Raw genomic sequence first — 24,883 nt, 5'->3', positions numbered from 1 at the left:
TCTGCCTGTCTTGTTGACCACGACAAGTACAAATAATTTCTATCACAGGAAGTACGTGGAACACTTTCTACACGGTTTCTGTACAATTTCTACCAGCTTCAAGGATTAAGAGTTAGGTCACTGTGAATGTATTCAGAAATCTTAGTTTAATGATGATACATTATCAAAAGAACATTTAAAGAAACTTTTCTCATGCTACTTAGAGACTGAAGTTTAAATATTTGTAACTGTTGAGGAGAGGGAAAGTTTATATACTTAACTCCTGGAAAGGTTTTCTGTTGCCAAAATAAGACTGCATTTAAGACTGGCCAGAGATATCAGCCATTGTGGTGACATGTTTTGGGAGACAATTCTTTAAATAATACTGGAGTGTGTCTGAGCAATATGAGAATCTAGTGCCACAGCTGAAGTTATTTTCAGAAAAAAGCTAGTGGGATCACTCTGCATGTCCTTTATCTGATTTGAGTGAAAAATCCTACAGAAAACTTGTTAGGATAATGGTGTTAAGTTTTCAGCACTGCAAGATGTTGCAGGTGATGATACAGTAATTACTGTGCAATGAGCACATTGAGAAAGAGTGTAACTTAAAATTATTTCATTGTTCCAATCGTTGATTTGAGAATGGAAAATATTCCCAGTACTCTTATAAACAGTGGACACATTGGCAAACTTTGTAGAAGAGCTCTTCTTTGTTGTGTGCCAACTTTACAACCCTACAGGAAGAGAAATTGTTTAACCACTGTAAAATGAACCACAGTTACCAGTGACAAATGTAAAAATTTACTTTATTTAGACACCTTTTTATTAACTGTTGCACAGGGTACCTTGCAGAATAAGATCATTGACATGTGAACTTATGAGATGAATGAAATGTAGTGCAGAAAGAATGGGATGTTAAAAAAAATATTTGAAAGGCATTTATCTTGCATTTCTATGGAAACATTTAACATTCAAAAAAAAAACGAAGATCTGGTGACTATCAGTGCATGTTGCTGAGTTTGTTTCCTCATAGGCTTCTAAAAGGGACCTGTTATTATAAGAAGGAGGCATTTTAGAAGAACCAGAATATTTGAGTCCACATACGTGTTTTCTTAATTTGATGGTGGTTTTATATGCAGTTCTTAAAATATATTTACAACTGAAGCTGATTGCAAGTTGTCAATGAAATGCTTGGTAAATTCTGTCAGAAACTGACCTATAGAAAGTGAGGATGAAACAGAGCAGACTTTTTTATGTCTAGAGTAAAATTTTTAGTTAGCAGGCTTACTTCAGTTAGCCAGTAATATGCAAGGCAGGGTACAGTGCATCTGATTGAGCAACAAGGGTCTGTCCCATGTGGTTCAGAAAAAGAAGTGTTCAATAACCTAAATATCAACTGACAACCGAAATGATCTAGTGTCTGATCCATTAGCTACTTTTGCCACAGAAATTGTTCTATTTAAAAACTTATATGCTTTGGATTACTTCTAATTTGCAAGCAAATCAGGAACGATTTTACAGTCTTATTTTGCTGAGGTTATGAAAACTATGTGTTGCCATACCAGCTTGGTTTTCGCGTATTTAATAATTCTTTAAATACAAAACACATAAAATTATTTCCAAGTTATAAACAGGTAGAAATGATCTCTGTGTGTGCTGGTTTGACTGAAAAGGAGTTCATTTTCTTCATGCAGTTAGAAACTTTTTTCATAGCTGGCATGGTCATTATTTGGCCTTAGTTTGAGAACGAGAGATAACACCCAGCACAGAGTGAATGTTTTAATTGCTCTGGCCTGAGAGCCAAGGACACTCTGAGCTCTGCCCACAGGTGTGAGGCAGCGAGGAAGGGGATGGACGGACAGAGCTGGGCGGACACCCAGACTGACTCATGAGAGTGTTCCAGCCCATCAGTGTCATGCTTCAGATTTAAAGAGAGTCGGGATCTTCAAATGGCCTTCATGTTCTCTTAGCTTTCTCTGCTGGTTTTGTCAGAGCTGTGGGAGTTCTGTTCGGGACTTTCTTTAGTTTGGTCTTTGCCATCCTGCCATTTTGCAGAGGCCTCTGGGCCTTTCTACCTTTTTCCTCCTTTCTCTCTCTGTGATCAGCTGTTCGGGACCAGGTATTGCTTCCTGGGACTGGTTGCTCAGTGTGGACAGAATTCATGAGGAACTGCATTGAGTGTCTTTTATTTTATATACTATTTCTATTATATATTTATATTTACTAGTAGTGTATTAGTATTTTGTCATTTTATTAAACTGTGTTTATCTCAATCCAAGTTCCTTCCTTCCCTTTCAATTCTTTCCCCTATTTCAGGGCAGGGTTTGTGAGCAGCTATCATGGTTGTATTGCCAGCTCAGGTCAAAACATGACAATGTGATAGTGTTCCGCAGATTAACAGCATCTCCTCTCCTGCCACGCTGCCATGATACTACCAGGCAGTATTAAAGTCCTGTGGGGGCCATGTGAGCAAACTTACAGCAGAATCTTGTAACCAAAAAAGTTCCTACCTCGCTACGATGGAAGCGTAACAAGTAAGCATGAGACATGATAGCAATCCATGCGGATGAAGGATTAAGGCAGTGCTAAGATCCTTCAGTTATACTTACCAGCTGTGTGCCTAAGTGGATGGCAAAGTCACAGTCTATCTACAGCCAAAGCAAGTTGGATGTTGCACAACCACATCCACACCACATAGTATATTCATGGGGTCCCACAGGCTCATACTAAAACTTTTAGGTTCCCAAATAAAACTCCATCTGCATTATGTAAGACGTCAGCTTCACTTAACATGTCAAATACCAGTAAATATTATTATCCACCTCCAGCAAGGGCTCTACTTGACCCTGACTGGGTTCACTGATCCCACACGGACTTTACAGCACAATCACAGAGCAAAATGAGGCCATCAGAGTCTCTGTGTTTCTGTCAATTGCTTATTTTTGTGTGCTCTCAGCCACAAGTAGAGTAGCAGGAAAAGTACAAACTGTGTTCAGTTCTCGAGGAAATAAGTGAACAAATGAAAGGACAAACACAAACAGAGAAAACTCACCTAGCAGAGAAACATGACAGTGATTGACAGCTACTTAGAGGATGAAACAGTGCAGCAAAAGCCATTAGTACTATATGTATGAGAATGACCTCCTACTTTTTTAAATGTTTTTTCTCATTTTTCTGTGATTTCTTACATTTCTTAGGATTATAGATAGCCATATATTTAACAGAATTTGAGATTAGTGAAATAGGATAACTGGATGGAGCTGTAGTATTTGGCAGATGAGACCGTTCTCTGTTTCAAAAACTCCGCAGCTGCTGAAGCAGAACAACTTCTCTATTTCCAAAACTGGCCTTGGAGGCTGTGGTGGGTTAAGGACTGGGGAGGCAGCTGAACCCACTCCCAGTCCTTCATTCACTCACTCACTCCCCCACAGCAGGATGGGGGAAGAGAATAGGAAGTGCAAATGGGAGAAAAACTTGCAGGTTGAGACAAAGCCAGCTCAATAAGTCTCAAAAAAATAAAAACCAAAACACACACCAAACAAAAAAAAACACAAAAAAACAAAAAAAAAAACCAAAAAAACCAAACAAAAAACAAAAAACAAAAAACAAAAAACAAAAAACAAAAAAACAAACAAACAAACAAAAACAACAAAAAAACCAAAGAAACCCGACCTGATGCCAATGAAATATCTCACCCCCCACTGATGCCTGGCCAGCCTCCGAGCAAGGGCTACTTTGGAAAAACTAAGCTCCTCACTTTTATTGCCAAGCATAGAATCATAGAAACATTCTGGTTGGAAGAGCCCCTCAGGATTGTCGAGTCCAACCATAACCCACCCCGGGCACTGCCCCATGTCCTGAGAACCTCATGTCCGTCTGTCCAACCCTCCAGGGATGGTGACTCCAGCACTGCCCTGGGCAGCCTGTTCCAACGCCCCACAGCCCTTTGGGGAAGAAATTGTTCCCCAGATCCAACCTCAACCTTCCCTGGCACAACTTGAGGCCGTTTCCTCTGCTCCTGGCGCTTGTTCCTGGGGAGAAGATACCAACACCCTCCACACTGCAGCCTCCTTTCAGGCAGCTGTAGAGAGCATGATATCGTAGGTTACAGAATATCCCTTTAGCCAATTCAGGTCAGCTGGCCTGGCTGTGTCCCCTCCCAAAATCTTGCTCACTCCCAGCCTACCAACCCTAGCAATAGCTACAGCTTTGGTGTCTTATCCACATTGCTTTGATCACAAATCTGAAATATGGCACCACACAAGCGGAGAGAATATTTTTTTAGTAGAACAACTTAAACATTCTTGTCCTTGCTTTCTCATTTTTAATTATACAGAGAAAATTGTTTTACTTGTTTAGAAATCCGAGAAATTGTAAATGTTTTCTTCATGTACTTGTAACTGCATTTTTATTTTTGCTTGTTTATGCAATCCTTTGCACTGATAATTGTGATGACTACTGGATTTGAAAAAAAAAAATAATGCTATGGTTATTTCTTAACAGTAGACAATGATTGGAGCATTAACTGTAATGTAGAGTTGTAAGATACAGATTGGTTATCTCCATACCAGTCCCATTTGGATTCATATACACATCAGCCTTTAGGTGTACAATTTATTCAGACTCCAACAGTGCTTATTTGTCTCAAAAAAGCAACTGCCAATTACTTTATATACTCACAAAGAATTGTCCAGTAAGTTCCAGCAGCTGGTTGAGAAGACCTTCTATTGTCTCTAGACAGTCCAAACACTGCTCAATGAGAATGATATTTTTGGGGTTGTTTTGTTGTGGGTTTGTTTGTTTGTTTGTTGTTTTTACCTAGCTATGTGAGGTGCACAAGTAATGGGGACATTGAGATTATCCTGTGTTAATACATTTTGTTAGTGTTGCTTTACCTGAAAAAGAAAAGGAAACAGATGTCTGATCTCCTAATGTTCAAAATAGGAGCATGAATTAGTGTTTTGCTCTGTGAGAGATTTCTGGCAAAAAGGGAATCTTATTTCTAAGGCTGAGCAAAATGAAGACGGCTAACTCAAAACTGAATGCACATTTTTTTTTTTAAAATCGGGTCCTAAATTTTTATTTATTGCCCTACAGTGTCATTTAAAGAAATGCAACTGAGAACATGGCTTTCTGGTAAAGACATTTACACCACTTTAAATATATAAATTACTGCTGCCGTGTGATTCAGTACAACACATGCTAGAGACTAATCAAAGACATAAAGCCATTATTGTTTGCTGAAGTTTTTAAGCTCATGCCTAAAGCCAAGCAGATTCCAGAGTGCTTCATAAAACACATTTGGGCTTTGTGCTCCACTGCTTTGAAGAATGGAGAACATAATCAAACAAATGATGTGAGAGAAATCTTTTTTTCAGCCTCCTTTCCTTTGTGACTGAGACGAGAACCTGACATCTTCCTGGTATCAGTCCCCCACAAATCAGGAAGTAGAACTGTGACAAGGGCGACAGCTGCTGCCGACAAGAGCACAAGAACACCTACCTGTTGTGTGCCTCAATGACCCAACCCAGGCTGTTGCAAGTCAAGAACTGAAAAATAAAGCAAAACCAAAAACAAAAAAACAACACAACTTTATACATATATATCTTATTTTTCATATAATTTTGATTCAGTTGAAAATCCGGTAAATAGAGTTCATCCATTCAAATTCTTCATGTTTTTTCTATCTTATTAGCTCCATGGCCCAGACAAATGGTAAATGCTTGTAATATTGTTGTATTTTAAGAGTATGCTGGAGACTGGAAATGCATTGAACAGACTGTTCAAGAAACTGTATTGTTCTTGTTCATTATCATTAGTGGCCCACGTATTTTGATTCTTATGAGGTAATGACACATAATAACAAAGGTTATTTTCAAATCTTACTACAGATCTTTTACTCAGCTCATTTCTATGGGACATAACCACATCTATTGAGATAATGCACCAGATGTTATTCAGAGAATGACTATCAATTTGAACCAATATCTGTAAAATAATCTATTTTCCAAATGCAAATTGCTTTCTCTACATGCTCTTTTTTTTTCCAGCATAACCACCCTGTAAAACTCTGCCTTTCTGGTGTATAACTCCTTGACACTGCAAAGGATCAACTGAGAATTTCACTGGTACCTGCCCGTTCCCTTTTCGGTCCATGACGAATTTCTTTTATACACTCTTGTGAACATGTATTTTACTTCTGCAAACATTCGTAAAGGGAAAGTACACAGATTCTAATCAGGATCTCTTACACCTTGAATACAGAATTGCTTTAACTTACTATAAGTCTGTCCTTTGTACTAGACATCAGAACTTCATTTGACTCCATTGCCCTTCCAGAAACTTGCCCAAAAGTGGGTCTTGCTCTTTTACATGCACCACAGAAAACACATCGAAGAGCCTTCTAGTCATTTCAACACTTCTTCTGTCCTCCATCATTAGTTCAAATACATTTCAGACTCTGAGCTCTCTGAAATACAGGGTTTTTTTTTGTGTTAATACCTTGCCTAATCTGGAAGGGACTCAATTCTGACCACTCAGAACACAACACAGCTAGATTTTACTTATGTGACAACACTAAAATCAGATAGGGATAGGCACTTGATAGAAGATGCATGGCTTCTGTATTTAAACATGAACACACTAAAAGTTACCTCCATTCTCTACAAATATGCTGAAGCATTAGGCTAGTGCTTCTCACACTGCTTGTGAACCTCGTGCTTGTGGGAGGCCTCCATTCCAGTTCCACCGTATCAGCTTCTGGAGGTACATATTGAACCTGTTCCACAGGACATTCCTTCTGATATTGAGCTACCACAGACACATTTTCCCTAAGAAAAACAAGCATTTAATGCATAAGACTCTCCACCACAATGCAATGCATCTCTTCCTTTACCTTTTTCTCTCTAATTATCTTTTTGTTTTCTTGAATGTAAGAAAGTCTTTTCTGATTTTCTGAAGTCCAGCCAGCAAGAAAAAGTGAATACCTGAGTACATCAGAGTTTACTTTAAAAATGCCAAGCCCATATTTTTGCCTGCATGGCCACTGGCTATGGGAACATAGAGAAAATATGTCTTCGCTTAAAAAACAGAGCAAAAAAAAAAAAAAAAGTCAGTAACAATATTGTAACACATTATTATTGCCATTGTCCCATGAATATGGAAGAAATTACATTGTTTTCTGTTGTCCACTTAAGTTCTAATGTCAACGTTGGGAAGGCTTTAAAGAAGTCATCTGATTTCACCTATCAAGCTGTGTGACAGCAGTCATCATTCACTCTACATCTTAAGGAGAATTTACAGTTATAAACAACGTCTATCACAGTAGAGCCGTTAAACACCTCTGTTCATTAAAAGACACAATTTGTGGTTCAGGCTGCTGTGTGTTTTTGCAGTACGAGAAGACAACCTTGTAGTACTCTACCTAGCACAAACAATAACTGTGAAGGTTCTACAGAACAGATTAAATCTTCCAAGAACAGGGGTCAGTAAATAGCCCACACTAGAGGCATTCATGCCTCAACATCACAAGTGCTATAGTATTGTATCCCTTCTAGATATGTATGTCTAGCTGTGTCCAGTGAGTTCCTGTGAGCTCACAGGTCCTGCAATTAATATCTTCTGAAAACAGCAAATACAAGGCTATCCTATCTCAGAAGATTGGTGTTTTAGTGATAGCAAGACTCTGAAAAATAAACACTTTAAGTTTGTCCTCTTCTGACAAAGGATAAGGCAAGTAAGTATGTAATCGTTGTTAATGCTGTATTTCTTTGGTCTAGTTTTTTGGGAGAAATTAAAGAGATTCTACAGTACTAGATCATTCATTGCCATTGAAATGTTGGGAAATGTTAAAAATAATCTCCTCTGCAAGAAAATAAAGATTAAGTGGATATAATTTTATTCAAATGAATCATATCTCCATTAAAGAAAAAAATGTATAGTTCAAAATATGTTGGTGGTGGACAACAAGCTGCATATGAGTCAGCAGTGTGCTGCTGCAGCAACAAAGGCAAATTGAATCCTGGGCTGCATCTGCAGGGATGTTACTAAGAGAGCCAGAGATGTGATCATCCCATTCTACTCGTCATTTGTCAGGCTGCACCTGGAGTACTGTGTCCAGTTCTGGTCCCTACAATTCATGAAAAAAGCAGACAGATGGGAGAGGGTCCAAAGGAGGTCCACGGAGATGATCATAGAACCATAGAATAGTTTGGGTCGGAAGGGACCTTCAGAGCTCATCTAGTCCAACCCCCAGTGCCATGAGCAGGGACATCTTCACCAGCTCAGGCTGCTCAGAGCCCCGTCCAGCCTGGCCTGGGATGTCTCCAGGGATGGTTCATCCACCACCTCTCCGGCCAACCTGGGCCAGGCTCTCACCACCCTCATTATAAAAAGTTTCTTTCTCATGTCTGGTCTGAATCTCTTCCAGTTTAAAACCATCATCCCTTGTCCTATTGCAACAGGCCCTGCTGAAAAGTCTGTCCCCATCTTTCTTATCTGTCCCTTTTAAGTATGGGAAGGCCACACTAAGGTCTCCCCAGCCTCTCTCTTCTGCAGCTGGACACCCCAACTCTCCTCCCAGCAGAGCTGTTCCAGCCTCGCATCATTTCTGTGGCTCCTCTGGACCAACACGTCCATGTCTGTCCTGTGCTGAGGGCTCCAGAGCTGGATGCAGATCAAAGGACTGGAGAAACTGCCTTGTGAGGAAATACTGAAGGAGTTAGGTCTTTTCTCCCTGGAGAAGAGAAGGCTTGGGGAGACCTTGTCATAGTGTCCCAGTACTCATAGGGTGGCTACAAAGAGTAGTTGCGCTGGGAGAAGTTTCATGTCATTCACTGGAATAACGTCCCCAGGGCCATAGTGGAGTCCCCATTGCTGGAGGTTTTCAAGATGTAATTGGATAGGGTGTTAGATAATCTTATCTATGGTCACTTTTCCACAAAAGGTTGGACCAGATGATATTTTGAGATCCCTTCCAATCTGGTCTGTTCTATGATTCCATATTTCTCAGATATGTGTATAAAGCAAAATTCTAAACACAACATGTTTGTTTCCATAATGAGCAAATCCAGGACTTGTTTAGATATACAGTTCAATTTATAGATGCAAATAGTAACTAGAAATGAAACCCAGGAATATATGACACATTGTTTTCAAAGCAAAATAAGAATACCGGACATAGGAAATTAAGCATTCCCTATGTTTTCTAGCTGAATATGCGAATTTTACATTCAAATCAGACTCCTAAAAAAAACTCAGCTAAGCAAAAACTCTAAGAACATAAGCAATCCAAAGTTTAAGACTTTTTGCTCTAACTTTAATTACTTTGCCATGATTTCATTTAAGGGCAAGGCACTTTAGTAGGTTATCATTTTGCCCCTCCCACCTGTTTCAAAAGTCAAGTACAATTTCCCCTGACGAAACATGTAGTGGATGGAATTTTTAGATGGAGAATTTACAGCAGAGTAGCATGCAGAGAATTCATTAGAGCTAGGAGAGGGAAGGTACTTCAAGAAGGTGACAGTATTGTTTGCATAATAGGTTTTCCCGTTGCAAACTAAGGGTAACTGCTGAACTGGCTTAACAAATTACATGCATTTTTCAGTAGCTAAAGAGAAGCATGCAGCAGGTTCTAGAAGAAAAAGCCTGATTAAATGAAGTAAAAAACCAAAATGTTATGGGATAATCTGTCAAAGAGTACATTTACCAACATAGATATACACTGCTATTTAACACAGATTTACAGGATAAAGGAACCTAAAGAGCTGTAATTCAAGACCACAAGGCTGGAGGAATGGTTCTGTACAGCTCCTTGGTTAACCTTGATCACAAGTTTGGATTTAACATTTTCAGTGGGTGGTATAATTTCCCGCCCCGTTTGAGTACAGTTTTTTCCATTGTTTGTTACTTCAGTGTTCTGCCTCATGATGAGATCTTGTAATGTTACATTATAAGGCCATAGATTATTAAAACCATTAAACAAAAGGCATCATAGTCCTCTACAGCCCTTCAACTCTGCTTCAGGACTATTTTGAGTGCTAAGAGGGAGCTATGGTGGCAGGTAGCTCTTGGAATTGCCCACGGTGGAAGATCTGTGTTGTTAGTTGAAGGCAACTTTTTTTAACCTTTAGCTATTGGGCATTTATATACAAGTTAATGATATCACAATACACTTGCTAGATTTAAAGTGGGAAAGGGCCAGAGGAGGTGATACTAGTCAAGGAAACAAAATTGTGCTGCTCCCTAGATTAAAGAAGCTGGCAGGGAGAGGAAGGGACCACAGTGAAATAAAGATCAGACGATGTCCATTGTACAGCTGGGTATTATGACATGAAAACTGCACCTAATTGTGAAGGGTCTGAGCCAAGGCCTGGTGGAGTCAACCTCTTCTCTTTTACTGGGGGGGAGGGAGAGGTGGTCAGACTCTAAATTCTCCATGGCTGATTTAAGCTGCCTTTGGTGTGAAGCGGTTGCAGAAGCAAGTTCAGCCTAAGACATCATTAGGGTTAGCAAGAAACCTAAAGAGAAGAGCAGAAAAATATTAGCATATCAGCAAGTCCCTTTTTGTACACACACACACACGCACATAGAGGTTCATTTGATGTTGCCACTGTTTGCAGTAACAAATATGATATTGCTGCCCATGTACACCTTGGCACTGTTGATCCACCCCACTCACCCACTATGTCTCTTTGTCTTTTCTCTAGGATTTTATCAGTGCTAGGAAATGGACAGTGCTCTAATTGAGTGTCTTGAATTCAAAAGTCTGTTTGATAGTCATTGTAGGCTTGAGGTACAGCAGTCTTTGTTAAGAAACACAGTGATCTGTACATAAACAGGCTGACCTTTGTAACTGGCATTTCGTCAGGATGGACCGAAGGCGGGAGAGGGAGCGAAGAGAGGGAGAGGAGCCTGTGCTACTTGTTGCTGTAAGAGAAAGTGTGTTCTGAGGCAAAGAAGCAAGATGGTATGCCTTTCATTTTTATAACTGCATAATGAATCATGCATATTTAACAGCCACTACACTTGAAGTGGACTCTACATTTTTTCTTTACTAGCCATAACATCCTTCCTTCACTCCTTTTCTTTCCTCCTCTCTGAAGAAAAAGACAATAAAAACCAAAGCAGACTTAATAACTGCTGAGATCAGATCGCTGCGCAATTCTTTAGCATAGAAATGTTTAAACATTTTTACAGGAACAAACCAATGCGATGCCAGAGGAATCTTGGGTTTCTGCAGTTGCTGAACCTCCCACAAAAGATTCTGGAAACATGAAACTGCCCGACTGGCAAATGTACATCAAGACTACACACTGGTGCTTAGGGAGATAATGGAGAGAAGACAAAAACCTTCTTGATCAAAAATCTCAACAGAAATGACGGTCTGTTTTGCAGACCGCATATAACACAAAGGACAGGAGCTGGTGTAGTATTGGTGCTCATTCCGTATTGTCCAACACACACATCACAAATAGTCTACATGGTCACTGTGCTGACTGATCCTGGGAAGCACAGTGTGAACACGGCCAGGCTACCTTACCCACGGGCAGGGATGCCAGAGCTTCTTGTTCATCTACAGGCTGCTCCCTGACACTGACTGGCTTTCAGTTTACTGGTGCCAAGCTCTCAGCCTAACTATACATAGGGAAATACGTTTTTATTAGCCGTAAAGGCGCCTGTCTGCTTACAGCACATATATAGAAGAGGGACCGGGGCGGGAGGGAGGGTAACCAAGCTCCATAAATGTTGGTGCTTCCTCCTCCTCCCGCACACACCTTGAAATTCAGTACACACTCTGGAGCCACTATGGGAGATTTTTCCACCGAGCTTGCTCGTGATTTCCATACAGAGGGCCTGGAAGTGCCGGCAAGGGGGGAGTGAAGGGGGAATGAAGGTGGGATGCTTCGCTTATCGAGGGCAGGGAGGGGGCACGGATGATTAGCAGGCACATTCCGCCCAACCCTCTCCCCCCGCCTCGCCGATGTTTCTCGCCGCGATGTCCGCCTCCCCGCGGCGCCCCGAGCAACCGCTTCCCGACGCAACAAGGGCCCCCGGCGCCTCCTTTCCCTGTCGGGGACGGGCAGGGGACCCCGGCCGAGCCGGGGAGGATGGGGCGGCCACAGCCGGGCGAGCAGGGAGAAAGAGAGGGGAAAAAAAAAAAAAAAAAAGAAAAAAAAACGGGGGAAGATCCGAAACAAAGGCTTGGCCGAGCGTAGGGGGAGCGGCTGGGAGCAGGGGTGCTCTTACCCGGTCGATACCGCCGCCGTGGCTCGCTGGATTGCGGTGAAGGAGGAGGAGCGGCTGCCGCGCCGCCCAGCAGCCGGCCCGGGGGCTGATCCCGCCGCACCGGCCCCCCCGGCCGTGCCCCGCTCCCCCGGGCTGCCCCCAGCCGCGTGGTGTCCCCCCGCACCCCCCGCCTGTGTCGCTGCCCGCGGCGCAGCGGCAGAGCTTGAGCCGCCCGCCTCCCGCTCCGCGGGTCCCCGCGCAGGCAGCGCCTCCCGCTCTCCCGCCTTCGGTCTCCCCGGGGGCGCCTGGCGAAGTCCCGCAAAGCCCGAGCCGGGCGCGGGGAGCCCTGCGCAGCCCCCTCCCCAGCGCCCAGCCCGCCCCTCTGCAGCAGCTGGCGGGATGAGAGCCCCTCTCGCCCCTCTCCGCACCACCTCGCCTCGCTGCAGCCTCCCACTGCTCGGTGCGGTCTTGTCTTTGCTCCGCCTGGCTTGGCAAGACCCCTCTCCTCCTGCCCGCTGTTGAGATACCACGGCTTGTTATTCCATCCGTGAGGATCACTACCATCACCACCAAAAAAACCCACCCCAACCCCAGCAAATCCTATCCCTCCCCGCAACTCCTCTTGCTATTCGGATTTCCTTCCCTCTTTCCTCCTCCTCCCCCCACTTCCCCCCACCCCCCTTTCTTTGGGTCTTGAGCATCTCTCTCCCGTACACACACACACACACACACACACAGAGGCACGCACGGTGTGAATGGTTTGTTACACTCGCTACTGTTGCCACACAGAACTGCCGATGGTTTCCAAAGTCTCGCCACCGTGCAAAGCCCTCTTCTAGCTTGCAGCCGAAGATCATGGACTATATGTTTGGAGTCGGGATGCATTTTGCCCACAGCCGCTTCGCTTTCTGCAGTTTCACCCGGTGAGTAGGTTTTACTTCACGTTCAGATTGCTTGTTTTCAACATAAAGGACACTTTAAAAAAATTTAAAAAGCAAAGCAGCCCCTCAGTCGCCTAGCCTTGCTTCTGAACCTTTCAGTAGCCTGTCTGGCTCCACTTTCTGTACTCGAAGAAATCACGAAGCACCAACCCCGTTTGCCCACATCCATTCCGTACGTTACCGCCGCTCTCGGCGCTAAGTTGCCACCCGCGCCGCAGTCTTTACCATTCCGCTGCTTATTCATCACATTTTATTAATGTTTCCATCAGGCGCTGTACCTGCTACATTTGCTAGTTTAACCCTTGCAATACAGCCGCTCGCATGGGTGCTGGAAGGGCTGAGGGTTTCTCCCTGTGTTAGGAGAACGGACGGCAATCGCTGGTGGTTGAGTCGTGAGCCTGTCAAGCAGGAGTGTCAGTAAGTCTGCGTGGGGAGATAAGCTGGAAAAGTTCATTACTCTTTCTGTTCCCCTTAAGAAGCTTGCATCGGATTTACGATGGGGAAGGAGTCTCCAGAAGGGATAGAAAATGATTTTCACACCTAATCAAATCTGTCCTGTCGCTTGTGCTGGAAGGTGACAGCGCGTCGGGGTATGCGGGCGGCGAGAGCCGGGCGGGTCGCGGCTCCTGCCTGCTCCTGCCCGCTCCTGCCTGCTCCTGCCCGGTCCTGCCCGCTCCTGCCCGCTCCTGCCCGCTTCTGCCCGCTTCTGCCCGCTCCTGCCCGCTTCTGCCCGCTCCTGCCCGTCCGCTGCCTGCTCCTGGCCGCTCCTGCCCGTCCGCTGCCTGCTGTCTCTTCACGCCCTTCCCGCATTTCTGGATCCCATCGCACCTCCTGAAATACCTATATTTTTGCTGGCCTTGAGGAGCGCAGTAAGGCTCATCTTCGCAACACGTACACTCACTTCTATATCCACCTACAGCGTTTTGAACCATAGAATATCTTTTGAATCAAGTAGGGGCTTCTTTACTTTGAATGAAAAATAGAGGACCAAGGGAAAGAAATACTTTTTGTTAAAAGGACAAGTGCCTTCAGAGTGCTATTTGTGGCTAATACTTCCAATATTTCTGTGTCTCTAATTAGCGACAGAGATCCACCCACGTTCAATAGCAGAAGGTAGGGAGGGAACATGTTACTTCAAATGGGGAGGTATCGACCGGGTTCCATTTAAATGCCATTTGGTGTGCAGGAAAAGTGTATGTGTGTGTGTGTGTATGTATGTGTGCGTGTGTGTGTGTGTGCAGTCATGTCTCCAGAGCAGTACATGTACAGATCACAAGGAAGGTGCCTAAAGCTTGCAAGAAGGTAGAGATGCCAGTGAGAAATACCCGAAATCTGAATGTGTTTCTTGGTGGAAGGCAGACGATAGGAAAGATCAATGCCCCCTTCAATACCGTGCACACCCGGGAATGCTCCTCAGCCCTCCTCCTCTTCCCCCCCCCACCGCTGCTCCCCCCCCCGCCTCCAAATTGCTGGCTGATGTCGGGAAATGGGGAGTGAAAAATCCCTTCTAGCGTGGGATCCAAAATTCATCCTTTCTCTAGTTGCTCTCTTCTCCCGGCAGCTCGAACCGCCCCATGTCTCCTTCTCTCCTTACAGCCAAGTGTTCTCCCCCCCCGGAGTCTCTCGTCCAGGAGATTCTCCCGTTACCTCCATTGCCGACCTGCCCGGGCACCCTCCGCCGCGCACACCTCCCCCTGCCCCGGGGCGGGGGTAATTAACCAAATCCCGGCCTTTTCTCCTCAATTACCTGCCTCTGACACTGCTACTACTGGGATCCCCCCGCACTAGGCTGCTCATGAAAGTTTCCGCCCTTGCCTTCCTGGGTACAGAGGATTGGTCTGTGCGTTCCCAAAGCTCTACCTGATTTTTAATCCTTAAAAAAAAAAAAAAAAACAAGCAAACAAAACCTAAACAAACATAACCTTGGAAAACAAAAACAAACAAACAACAACCAACCGAAAAAACAAACCAAAAAACCCCAGGAGGTCCTGAGGGATTAACTCGATGTGGAAATAGCTCAGCCGGTGAGCATCGCTTCACCGTGCTGGTTAAATGATAGCGCTCTGCAGAAGAGATTTATATGCCCATCAGGAGGATATTTCCCAGGTTTAAGAGCACTCTGTATTCCCTCTGTGCCGATGGGGGTGGGAGATGGTAGGACACAGGATGAGGACAGTGGAGTTGTTTAGATCACAGTCGCAGTGATGGATGGCAGTAAAACGGTGCCTGTGCAGTAAAACTGACACAGGTTGGACCGGGTGGCGTTTCTATACCTAGTAAAAAAGGGAGGGGGTGTGGGGGGGTGGGCAGGGAGAGTGTCGCGCATCCGAAACCCTTTGCATATAAACATCAAATAAATGAATGCAATTAATGTAGGCTTAATGGGTGGCTGCAACAAGCAGACTTGAGGTATGCCTAACAGAGAAGGTTCCCATTAGCCTTGATGGTTCATTTCCAGCGTTCAGCCCTCCCAGACCCTCTTCTCACATCGGGCTGGATGACTCAGAAAAACATCGGAATGCCAGGCAGCAGCCTGGCTTTTTCTGACTTTGCTTTGGTTGGTTCTTTTGCTTTTTGTGCAAAAGACTGGTGGTGTGGAAATAACTCCCAAGCCGGTGGCCTATTCTGGAAGGAATGGTCCCAAACAGCCCTCTCTTCCCTTCGTTTAGGTGTCCACTGTCCTTGCTTGTCCACATCTGGCTTCACTAGCAAGGATTCCCTCCACCTACTGTGGTGCCTTCATCTCCCCTGGAGCTGCGTGGTTCCCTTTTGGCCGGGAGTTAATTTCCTAATTTCAAATATTGCCTGTAGCACCCAGGGAGGGGGCTGTGGCAGACAAAACACCTGGAAAGATGCAGGTCAGTGTCCAGCCTGCCTGGTCACCCAGACTTACCCCTGCTCTGATCCTTCAAGTTGTGCGTGTCCCCTGGGTGAGGTACCGAGGGGAAGGCGGGGGGAGGAGGAGCGGGGGGCACTCCGGCACCCCCGGCCCCTCACCAGCCTCAGCAGCTTCTCCCACTTCGTAGGGGGAGGAGAAATCCAGTCCTCAAGGGAGCAGGTGATGCTCCGCTCCAGCCCCATCCCAGCGGGCTTGCCAAGGCTGTGGGGAGGGACACTTGGCTGTGAAGAGTTAACGGAGGGTTGCAGGGTGCTCCAAGCATGAGTCCTGTGTGCACCTCACAGCTGCAGCAGCCAATCCCGGGCAACAGAACCATGAACTAGATGTAGCATGGTGTAAAAAGCAAGGTAAAGAAAATAGGGTGTAAACTGTCACGGTGTATTGGAAGACAGGAGAGCTGCTTTTCTGGGCTGCGATTGCTGTGCTACTTAGCATCATGCATTTAAAAAGGTAAGGGATTTATTACCAGCAATCTGTCTCGTGGTTGACTTGGAATCCAAGTGTATTTTCTGTGTACCTTCCATTAAGTGTCAAATTTTGCAGAACAGAGAGTGGGAAGAAGCTAGAATACGGTATGATTTACTGTTTGGGAATTTTTTTGAAAGACTGCACAGTCTCAGGTTGTAACAATTTCTTTTGGAGATTAGGCAAGTAGATGCATGTGAAGTAAAGTGAATTCATGACTGGCAGAAAAATGTAATGTATGTGATAAGTGAAGCATCAAAATCTGTCATGGATCCATATCAAATGAAGGCCATTGTGAGATAGACCTGATTTGGAAAAAAAAAATATAGAGAGTGATTAAGAGACACGTATCTGACAAGCAAGTCTGACAGAAGAAACAAAAATAACTTATTTCTTAGAAAAGCCCACGTCTAACTTTATTTAAATATGGCATCACGAAAGAATGCTATAAAAAGAAGTGAAGTCAAAACCTTAGAGAGTCTGTATTTTCCAAGATGAGTGACTGACACATTAACCATGCAGAGATAAAGCTAGAGTGGCCCTACTTACATTTACAGGATATAAGAAATAACTTCAGAGGAGCAATCCATTTAGATATCAGGCTTTACAGACTGCTGCCAATGCTCAGCTCCAACCGTACAAGGAGTTACTCATTTTAAATAGGTGCTATATCAGCTTTACCGTAACACCCAGCTTTGAGAATAGAAACATTTGACTTTTATCTCTTCCCATCTAAGCGTAGCAACAGAACCAGAGTCTTAGATGCCATTGCAGTGCTGCCTAATTATCAGTTACATAAAAAAACTGCCTACAAATTCTAGTCTTCAACCACTTTTCCTCTCTGAATCATGTACATAATTTAAGTGGAGGAGAAAACAAAAAAAACGGAAAATATGTTATGTTTTCAGTAAGTTAATCCACCTCCAGCAAGAGCGAACCTCCCCACCAGACGCTGAGTTCACCAGAGTTGCCGTGTTTGGGGTGATTGTTCATGAAATGCTGAAACACTGTGAGTGAAAACGTTAACGAGGAAACACGAAAACAAGCAGCTGAACATTTTACAGATCGTGCTGCAGAAGGCAGCATTTGTACAGCAAACCAACAAAACAACTTGAAGATTGTCTCATCCTTACCCATTTTTTCTACTACTGTCTGAATGCTACTGTGGAGAATTAATTACAGATGTCTACTCATTGTTTACACCAATGTGTGTCTGAAAAGTTATTTCTTTAGTCACACAGAGTGCAGTGACTTTTCACTCCTCTCAACTCCAGGTAGAGACCATGATTTGTGGGACTAAAATTGGTTTACTTCATTTGGATTGATCTGAAATTTAGTACTCATACCTGACTATGATCAGTCTAAGAAATTTTTTGCTTGAGATTTCAACAGAAAAATGCACCACCAATTGAAAAGCTCTTTTTTTTACCAGCAAACTTTCATCTTCAGCAATTTTTGAAAATCTGAATGGAAAATTGGAAGATCAATTGATTTGTCTAAGTTTGTGTTTAGAAGAAAAAAGGAGTAGTGGGAAGCATTACATGGCATTTTCTGGAAACATTGTTTTCTAATTGTCATATACACCTAGTGCAGCCCTTCCTTATTCGTCCCAAATCTTCATCTCTCCTCGAAGTCAGAAGTAGACATTAATTTTTATTTTATTTTATTTTATTTTTCTGCTCCTGAAACACTACTAATCTTATATGAGAGTAAATCATCAGAAATACATTTTGACAAATCAAACCAACACTCTTTCAGAAAGGATGTGTTAAAGAAACTGTCCTGTTAGACTGCTGCAGGCAGTAACTTACAGTGAGGCGTTTTATGGGGAAGTTATCTTACTCTTCTTCATGTTCTCATCCGATACACTCATAAGAGAGGGTATTTTTTAAAAATAAAATTGCAATCACATTCTGTTCATAGCATTGTTTTCCTGTTGTTCAATATGTCTACTGCTAGTGAGGGCCTGATCTTGTACAATTAAAGGAGATCAGAGCATTGCTATTAACTTCACTGAAAGCAAGATCAATTTCCAAGATAATAATTTGGAACCAAAATGAACTTCAGTTTAAGAAAAAAGTGGTGAGCATCATGAAATTACACGCTGCATACTGAGCAGTGGAAGGTTTTGCATAGCTTGAGTTAAACAGCATTAAAATACTAAAGAACTGAATGATTTTTAACCTGATCTTATGTTGTTTTAGGTCTCAGTGCTCTATCATCATTGATAAATCAACTTTTTTCTAGATGAAGTTGGGGAACATTAAGTGAGCTCCATTTCCTGCAGTGCCCCACTGAGCTACAGGCGTTCAGCACCTGGTGACTCAAGTCATCATGCTGCTGAAAACTGTCATGTGAATAATTTGGACCCCGACCTCTGAATTTAATCATTGATAGGTACCACATGGAGTGTGCATGTGTAAACACAGTTTGTGTATACATATGCATACATAGATATAATCGCATATGACACACACCACACCGTTCATCCCTCCACACGCGTGGTTCTGGAATTACTCTTTTGCCCTGGTTCAGCCCATGTGATGGATTCTTTAGCACAGTCTTTTTCCCATCTCCCGTTGAATGTCCCCATGTGTTCTGGGTGCCACAAAACCACCTGCCGATGGGAGGAAAAAAGGACACTCGGCCATGTCAAAGCTTTTCATGTTGAACTAATGAGTCTCTCACAAAGGCCACGGATTTTCTTCCACCTACAAAAGAAGATTGTCCGGGCAATATATACTGATAGCTAAATTTGGACTCTTAAAGTACAGTTGTTTCTCTTATAATTAGGTGGGATCCTAAGGCTCGTCAGTCAGATACCTTTACTGTAGCAGTCACATTAATGGTGATTAGAAAATTCTGCTAATTTGCAGTAACACCTTCACTACCACATCTACCAGCACTTGATTAATGAGAAAAGTGGTTTCTAAGCTATTTGTTACACATTGCCAAGTAAAGGACTTAAATCTAGGGAATGAGAGCACTACTCTATACCTTTAATCCCACATTATTCATGACTACCGAGAACTCTGTAGAGCTAGTTTAGCTCTTTCAGTACTTATAAATCTATTAGAAATAACAAAAACACCTGATTAATTGAAGGATGAACATGGATGACCGCTCCAAAGCCAACTGGGGTTATTAAAATCCATTATAAATAAGTTTCTTCTTAAATTGTTTTCCCCCTCTATTTGAAATCTCTGTTTCTAAGGAGGCTTAATATCACTGGTAAAAAATACTACTGCATGCTGAAAAATAGTACTGTGAATTGAGATGGCAGCCCAAGAGTATATTTTTAATTAGCTACTTTTCACCTAAACCATTATTGATCCCTGTTCAATGCTAGTTTGGAGGACAAGCAGAACAAATATTTATTACAACAAATTTTACCTTGGATGATTTTTTGTTTGTTTGTCCTTAATTTGCAGCCCCAAAAGTTAGAATTACTGTATTTCTAACAGGAAATTTTACATATGTGTAGTTTATAGATACATGTTTACTTCAGCATCATATCAGCACTTGTATTTACATATAGGAAAGATTTAAAAACAATGCAAGCAGGGTGTCAGCATTCAGCCTTCTGCTCTTCCATCCTGCACTGCTGGCTGATCTACAGGGCAGAGCTGATGCCCACCTCTTTTCCTTGAGAATATGTAAATGCTCTGAATTTCTTGGATTAATCACTTTATTCCTTAGTTTTGTACCAACATTTCTAACAAAGATGCTTGTTTATGTAAAGCAGCAAGGTTCATGCAAGTGGAGACTCATCCTGCTGCCAGTCTCTGGAGACTATGAATTTATTTTGCATACAGCCATTAGTTGGTGATGGCCATTAGTTGTTGATATTCTCTTTTTTAATCCCTGCTCCTGTGGGATATGAATCTGACTCATTGGCTTAAAAACTAAAAGCTGTAGTAACTAACTAAGTATCCGGTAAGCTATTTGTTAGCATACGTTTATTAGATTTATTCACATATATTGAAGAGGTAGTAGTGGTTATTTTGAAAGGTATTCTTATTTATAGATCAGATTAATTTCTTCATACTGGTTTGTCTTAGCTAGGCAGTCCAGAAAATTTCATTTTCCTCAGCCTTTCTGGAGAAAAGAAAAAAGAAGCTATAATAAAGAAAACCAATGACCCTCAGACTGCAGTGATGCGTAATCTCTAATAAACAGATGATGTGTCTCATATTCTGGACTGAAAAGATATTAGCTGTAAGTTAACACTTTTCAGCACTAGTTTGGCACCTTTCTGCTCAGTCAGAATGTGTTTTTCTGTGAGCTAGAACAAGAAGTAGTGATAATTTTGTACTAATGTGGTTTTAGACTATCATGTAGCTAAATTAAAACAGTAGGGAGACTGTAATTTGTGATGAGGATCTAAAGCCCGGACTTTCTCTTCTTGTAACACGCTGTTCACAAGAAAGACACCTTTTAGCAGAGAGACTTTTTTTCTTTCTTTGCAATTTCTTCTAAACTTGTAAAATATCAAGACCTACAAGGAAGCTTTGGTGTTATATTTATGTGAGATAGCAGGCTGCCCAGTACACATGACATAATTATTACTTGCACAATCAAACTTTGTGTATTATCCATCCTGAGATGCAATTAGGTCCAGACTGGCTTGCTGAGGCTTGAATCTTTGCTCAGCCAGCCATAAAGTCCCTGCTCTCACTATAAAAAAATAATAGCTGCAACATGAACATTTAAGAGGATCTGGCTGCTGCCCATTTAGTAGCTACAGGCTTAGAATGTTGCGGCAAAGGGACTTATGAAAAGTCATGCAACAGTTTACAGTAGGATCAAATGTAGAGCCATGGTCTCTTGAATCCTCTGTGAGTCCTGTCTAAAGAGCTTCCACAACAGGTAGCAAGTGGCTTCTGGCAGGAGGACAGTAGTGGTATAAGTTTATACTTTTTTTTTTTTTTACTGCTAGCATAAATAGGTTGAAGCTTAGGAACCTGAAAGGAGTTTTAACCATCCATTTACACCAGCTGAAAACCAGCTGCACCATCTGCGAAATCGACTGTAAAATATGCTATGAATGCTGGAGCACTTTTGTCTGAAAGTCATAATAGAAGAGCAAAACAAAAACATTACCATTCTATTTGATATCAGTGTTAAGATATAAAATGTATAAAATCATCCATTCTAACTGCAGCGTATCCAGAAAAGTGCACTGGAAGAAAAATGTCATGCCATTAGATCTTTATGGAGATTATTTCTAACTATGGTCGAAACCATAACCACTCATTTTCACTTGGAAAATAAAATCAAGGAGAGTGTGAACCCTTGATCAGATATCACTTAGCTGAAATTACAGGGCTATATCCCATGCCTGAGTCAGAGATCTTAAACTGAGAAATTCTTTTTTGGAAATAAAGAAAACCCACTACTATTTTTGTGATGACATTTCGAGGCATGAACAAGTTTATGGATTAGTTTAGGCAATATCTGAGGGGATGAAAGTACATGAATCTAGGCTGTAAACTGGATTCTGTAAATATGCCCGCGTTACAATAAACAGAGTTCATTGCTTCTTTGGCCCTCTTCTTAAGACCGGAGAACAGCTACACACCATTATTTTTTCTCTTCATTATTGTACAAACAATATTAGCACTTAAACAGCTTCAAAAGACTTCTATTTTTGTCTGAGACTGATGATTCTTTTTCACTCCATCCTTTTCAGAAGATTTCTTGCAGTATCTCCAGAAAGAGAAATTTAAGAAACAACAATAGTCAGCCACTCCATTAGTAGAATGAACATCTTCCTTTTATTTAATGACATTTCTGTCATTCAATGATTTGAAAGTGCTATGTAGACATTAATTGTTCAAGCTTCACAGTAGTCTTCTTTCCCAATCTTATGAACAGAAATTGTAATTAAAAAAGTTAAGGTTCTTGTCTATGGTTACACAGTAAAATCAGAGCTGCACTTCAAAGTGACTCTGCTCCAAGTACTCTCCTTCCTGTGTAAATTGAATCTTCTTCAGTTCAACAATCCGTTGGCGAGCAAAGTTTCCTCCCACCCCATCTCCCTTTAGACAAAGTCCTTCTGCATTAGAGAATAATCAGTTATATTTGTATTGAACCTCAGACTGAAAAACCTAGAGCCAAAGCCTTACAATGCAACCTGTAAATAGTTGCGTCCTTCCACTCTAGAAGGCAACAACTGAAACAACCCTGGGTTTTAACACTAGCGTAAGGATGAAATTAAACTGGTAAGAGCTGTTTGTTACTCTGATGTGGTTTACTGGATACAGTTAACTTACATGTCTCTTAGTATGCACGCTCTTTTCCTCGCCAACTGATACTTAGCTGTTAGTCTGTGGACTAACAGTTAAGGGTGGAAAGGGGATATACTACTAGAACTAGTACTTCATGATGTTTCAGTGATAGTTTAATATTCAATTCTAGGGTGTATTCTTTGCAAATCCTAAGGAAATAATTAATAGCCATCAAAACACACCTGACGAGATTATCATAGCAGATTTTTAGGATGTGTTGAGTTTAAAAAAATTCCAGTAAGTTAGAATGCAAGTTTTTAACTAACTGTCTCCTGTTAGGTTTTTCTACAAACTCAAATGCTCCAGTATGCAAAATCGTATGTCACAGTGATATATGTCAGCTTGTGCCTGAGGAAATACTGGACTAGAAACTCTCCCTATATTGTTCTTTTTCTTTTCCTGTAGCGCAGATCCCAAATTTATTCAAATAGAACACATTCTGTTTCCATTCTAATTCTTTTCATACCATCAGAAATTTAGCTGAAAATTTTTGGACAATTAGGAGAATGCTTAGTGCAACTTGTGCAATGGAAGAGTCACACACAGTTCTACATGCAAAGATATTCTGCACATGGGACGGCCCATGTGCAGGCGTGGACTTCAAAAGATAAAGATTTGATCCCCTGTGAACTTTTATGGTTGTAGAGTCATCCAGCCTGGAGAAGGTTTAAAGCTCTTGAAGCAGCAGGTTTTTCTGTGGCTTTGTGGCATCCTGGATGCTGGTCAGCTAAAACCCAGGCTTGGTCAGGGTCATGCTTAGGCATTCCAGGAATTAACTTCATTTTAGCTTCTTGTGTGACTGATGGATGTCATCTGCCAAGGACGTAGGTGCTATCTCCCATTTAAATATGAGGAACTGAGACATCGTGAAGACTGGGTGGATTATGAGGAGTGGCTGAGGGAACTGGAGCTGTTGGAGAACAGGAGCTGAGGGGAGATTTTCTCACTCTCTGCAACTGTCTGAAAGGAGGTTGGAGCAGGGAGGGTCTTGGTCTCTTCTCCCACATAGCAAGTGTTAGGACGAGAGGAAACGGCCTTCAAGTTGTGCCAGGGGAGGTTCAAATTTGATATCAGGAAAAATTTCTTCACACAAAGGGTTGTGAAGCAGTGAAACAGGCTGCCCAGGGCAGTGGTAAAGTCACCATCCCTGGAGGGGTTGAACAGATGCGGAGATGAAGTTCTTAGGGACATGGGTTAGTGCCAGGGTTGGGTTAATGGTTGGCCTCAATGATCTTGAGGTTTCTCTTCCAACCAAAATGATTCTGTGATTTCTCTCCGTTATGTACCTACACAATTCACGTTTGAGGCCTCCAGATGCCTCAAGTGCTTTGACAAACTGCGTGCTCTGTCTTTACACGGCCAAGGAGCACAGCTCCTCCTGGTTCACCAGCACAGAACAAAGGCTGAAGCAGCCAGCCCAAGCACAGGGGAAGGCCTGGGACAGCCACACCAGCACCACCCAGGCAGGGACTGAAGGTCCAGGAGCCCCAGTCAGCCCCAGGGATGGGTAAAAGCCCCAGATGAGGCCACTCAGGGCCATTAAGGCCCACTTGTGCACAGTAACAGCCAATTTTCTCCCCTCAGTGTGTTCCTTGCAGGAACAAATTCACTCATTAAGGTAGAAAGACTGAAATTGCAATTTAGGGACTCTGACCTCTATCATCAGCTAAAACACATAAGAATCCGTTTGCACAGGAGGGTGAACTTAGATTAACAGATTGAATAAGCACCTGAGGGAATTTATACATTATGATCTTGGCAGCAAAGGAAAAAAATAGGTCTTTTACAAATATCAGGCACTAAAACAATTATCTTGGCACATCTGAAAGCCAGTGTGGACCTCAAGGGCTGAGTGGACTGGCACTGGCTGTACTGGAATGCAACCAAAAGCACATGGGTACATCCAATTAAAGACTCACAGGCTCTTGCAGGAGTGAAATTCTAGAGGAACAAGGCACGTTTCATGGGCAGGAGTTGTAACTTGTGGCAATCAGCTCTCCCGTTGCAGACAGACCTGATAATGGCTGCAGAGGTTGGGCTGACATATGTTCACTTTGTCTGCAGGTGCATTTTATTTTTGCTCC

At 42.6% G+C, this 24,883-nt stretch overlaps 1 protein-coding gene and 1 long non-coding RNA gene across 4 annotated transcripts in view; one reads left to right on the top strand and one right to left on the bottom strand.

Annotated features, from left to right (window-relative positions):
• Window positions 1-3,635: 3,635 nt before the first annotated feature.
• Window positions 3,636-12,352, bottom strand: LOC136104014 (uncharacterized). Its single transcript, XR_010651697.2, has 4 exons — window positions 12,226-12,352; window positions 10,824-10,905; window positions 6,633-10,496; window positions 3,636-6,448 (listed from the first exon to the last, which is right to left on the bottom strand). It is a non-coding gene; the product is annotated as an uncharacterized lncRNA (long non-coding RNA).
• A 64-nt stretch (window positions 12,353-12,416) lies between these two features.
• The window catches only part of BRINP3 (BMP/retinoic acid inducible neural specific 3), a 238,220-nt gene continuing 225,753 nt past the window's right edge, over window positions 12,417-24,883 (top strand). The window contains exon 1 of one of the 3 annotated variants that reach the window (XM_065842591.2): window positions 12,417-13,127. In XM_065842591.2, coding sequence (XP_065698663.1) covers window positions 13,060-13,127 — 68 coding nt within the window. In that variant the 5' untranslated portion in view covers window positions 12,417-13,059. Of the gene's footprint in view, window positions 13,128-13,386; window positions 14,259-24,883 lie in introns of those variants that run through there. The other 2 variants (XM_065842590.2, XM_071810578.1) reach the window with 2 other exon arrangements.

Source organism: Patagioenas fasciata, chromosome 6, assembly GCF_037038585.1.
Source record: "Patagioenas fasciata isolate bPatFas1 chromosome 6, bPatFas1.hap1, whole genome shotgun sequence".
Classification (NCBI taxonomy): Eukaryota; Metazoa; Chordata; class Aves; order Columbiformes; family Columbidae; genus Patagioenas; species Patagioenas fasciata.
This window is presented reverse-complemented; position numbering and strand designations above follow the sequence as displayed.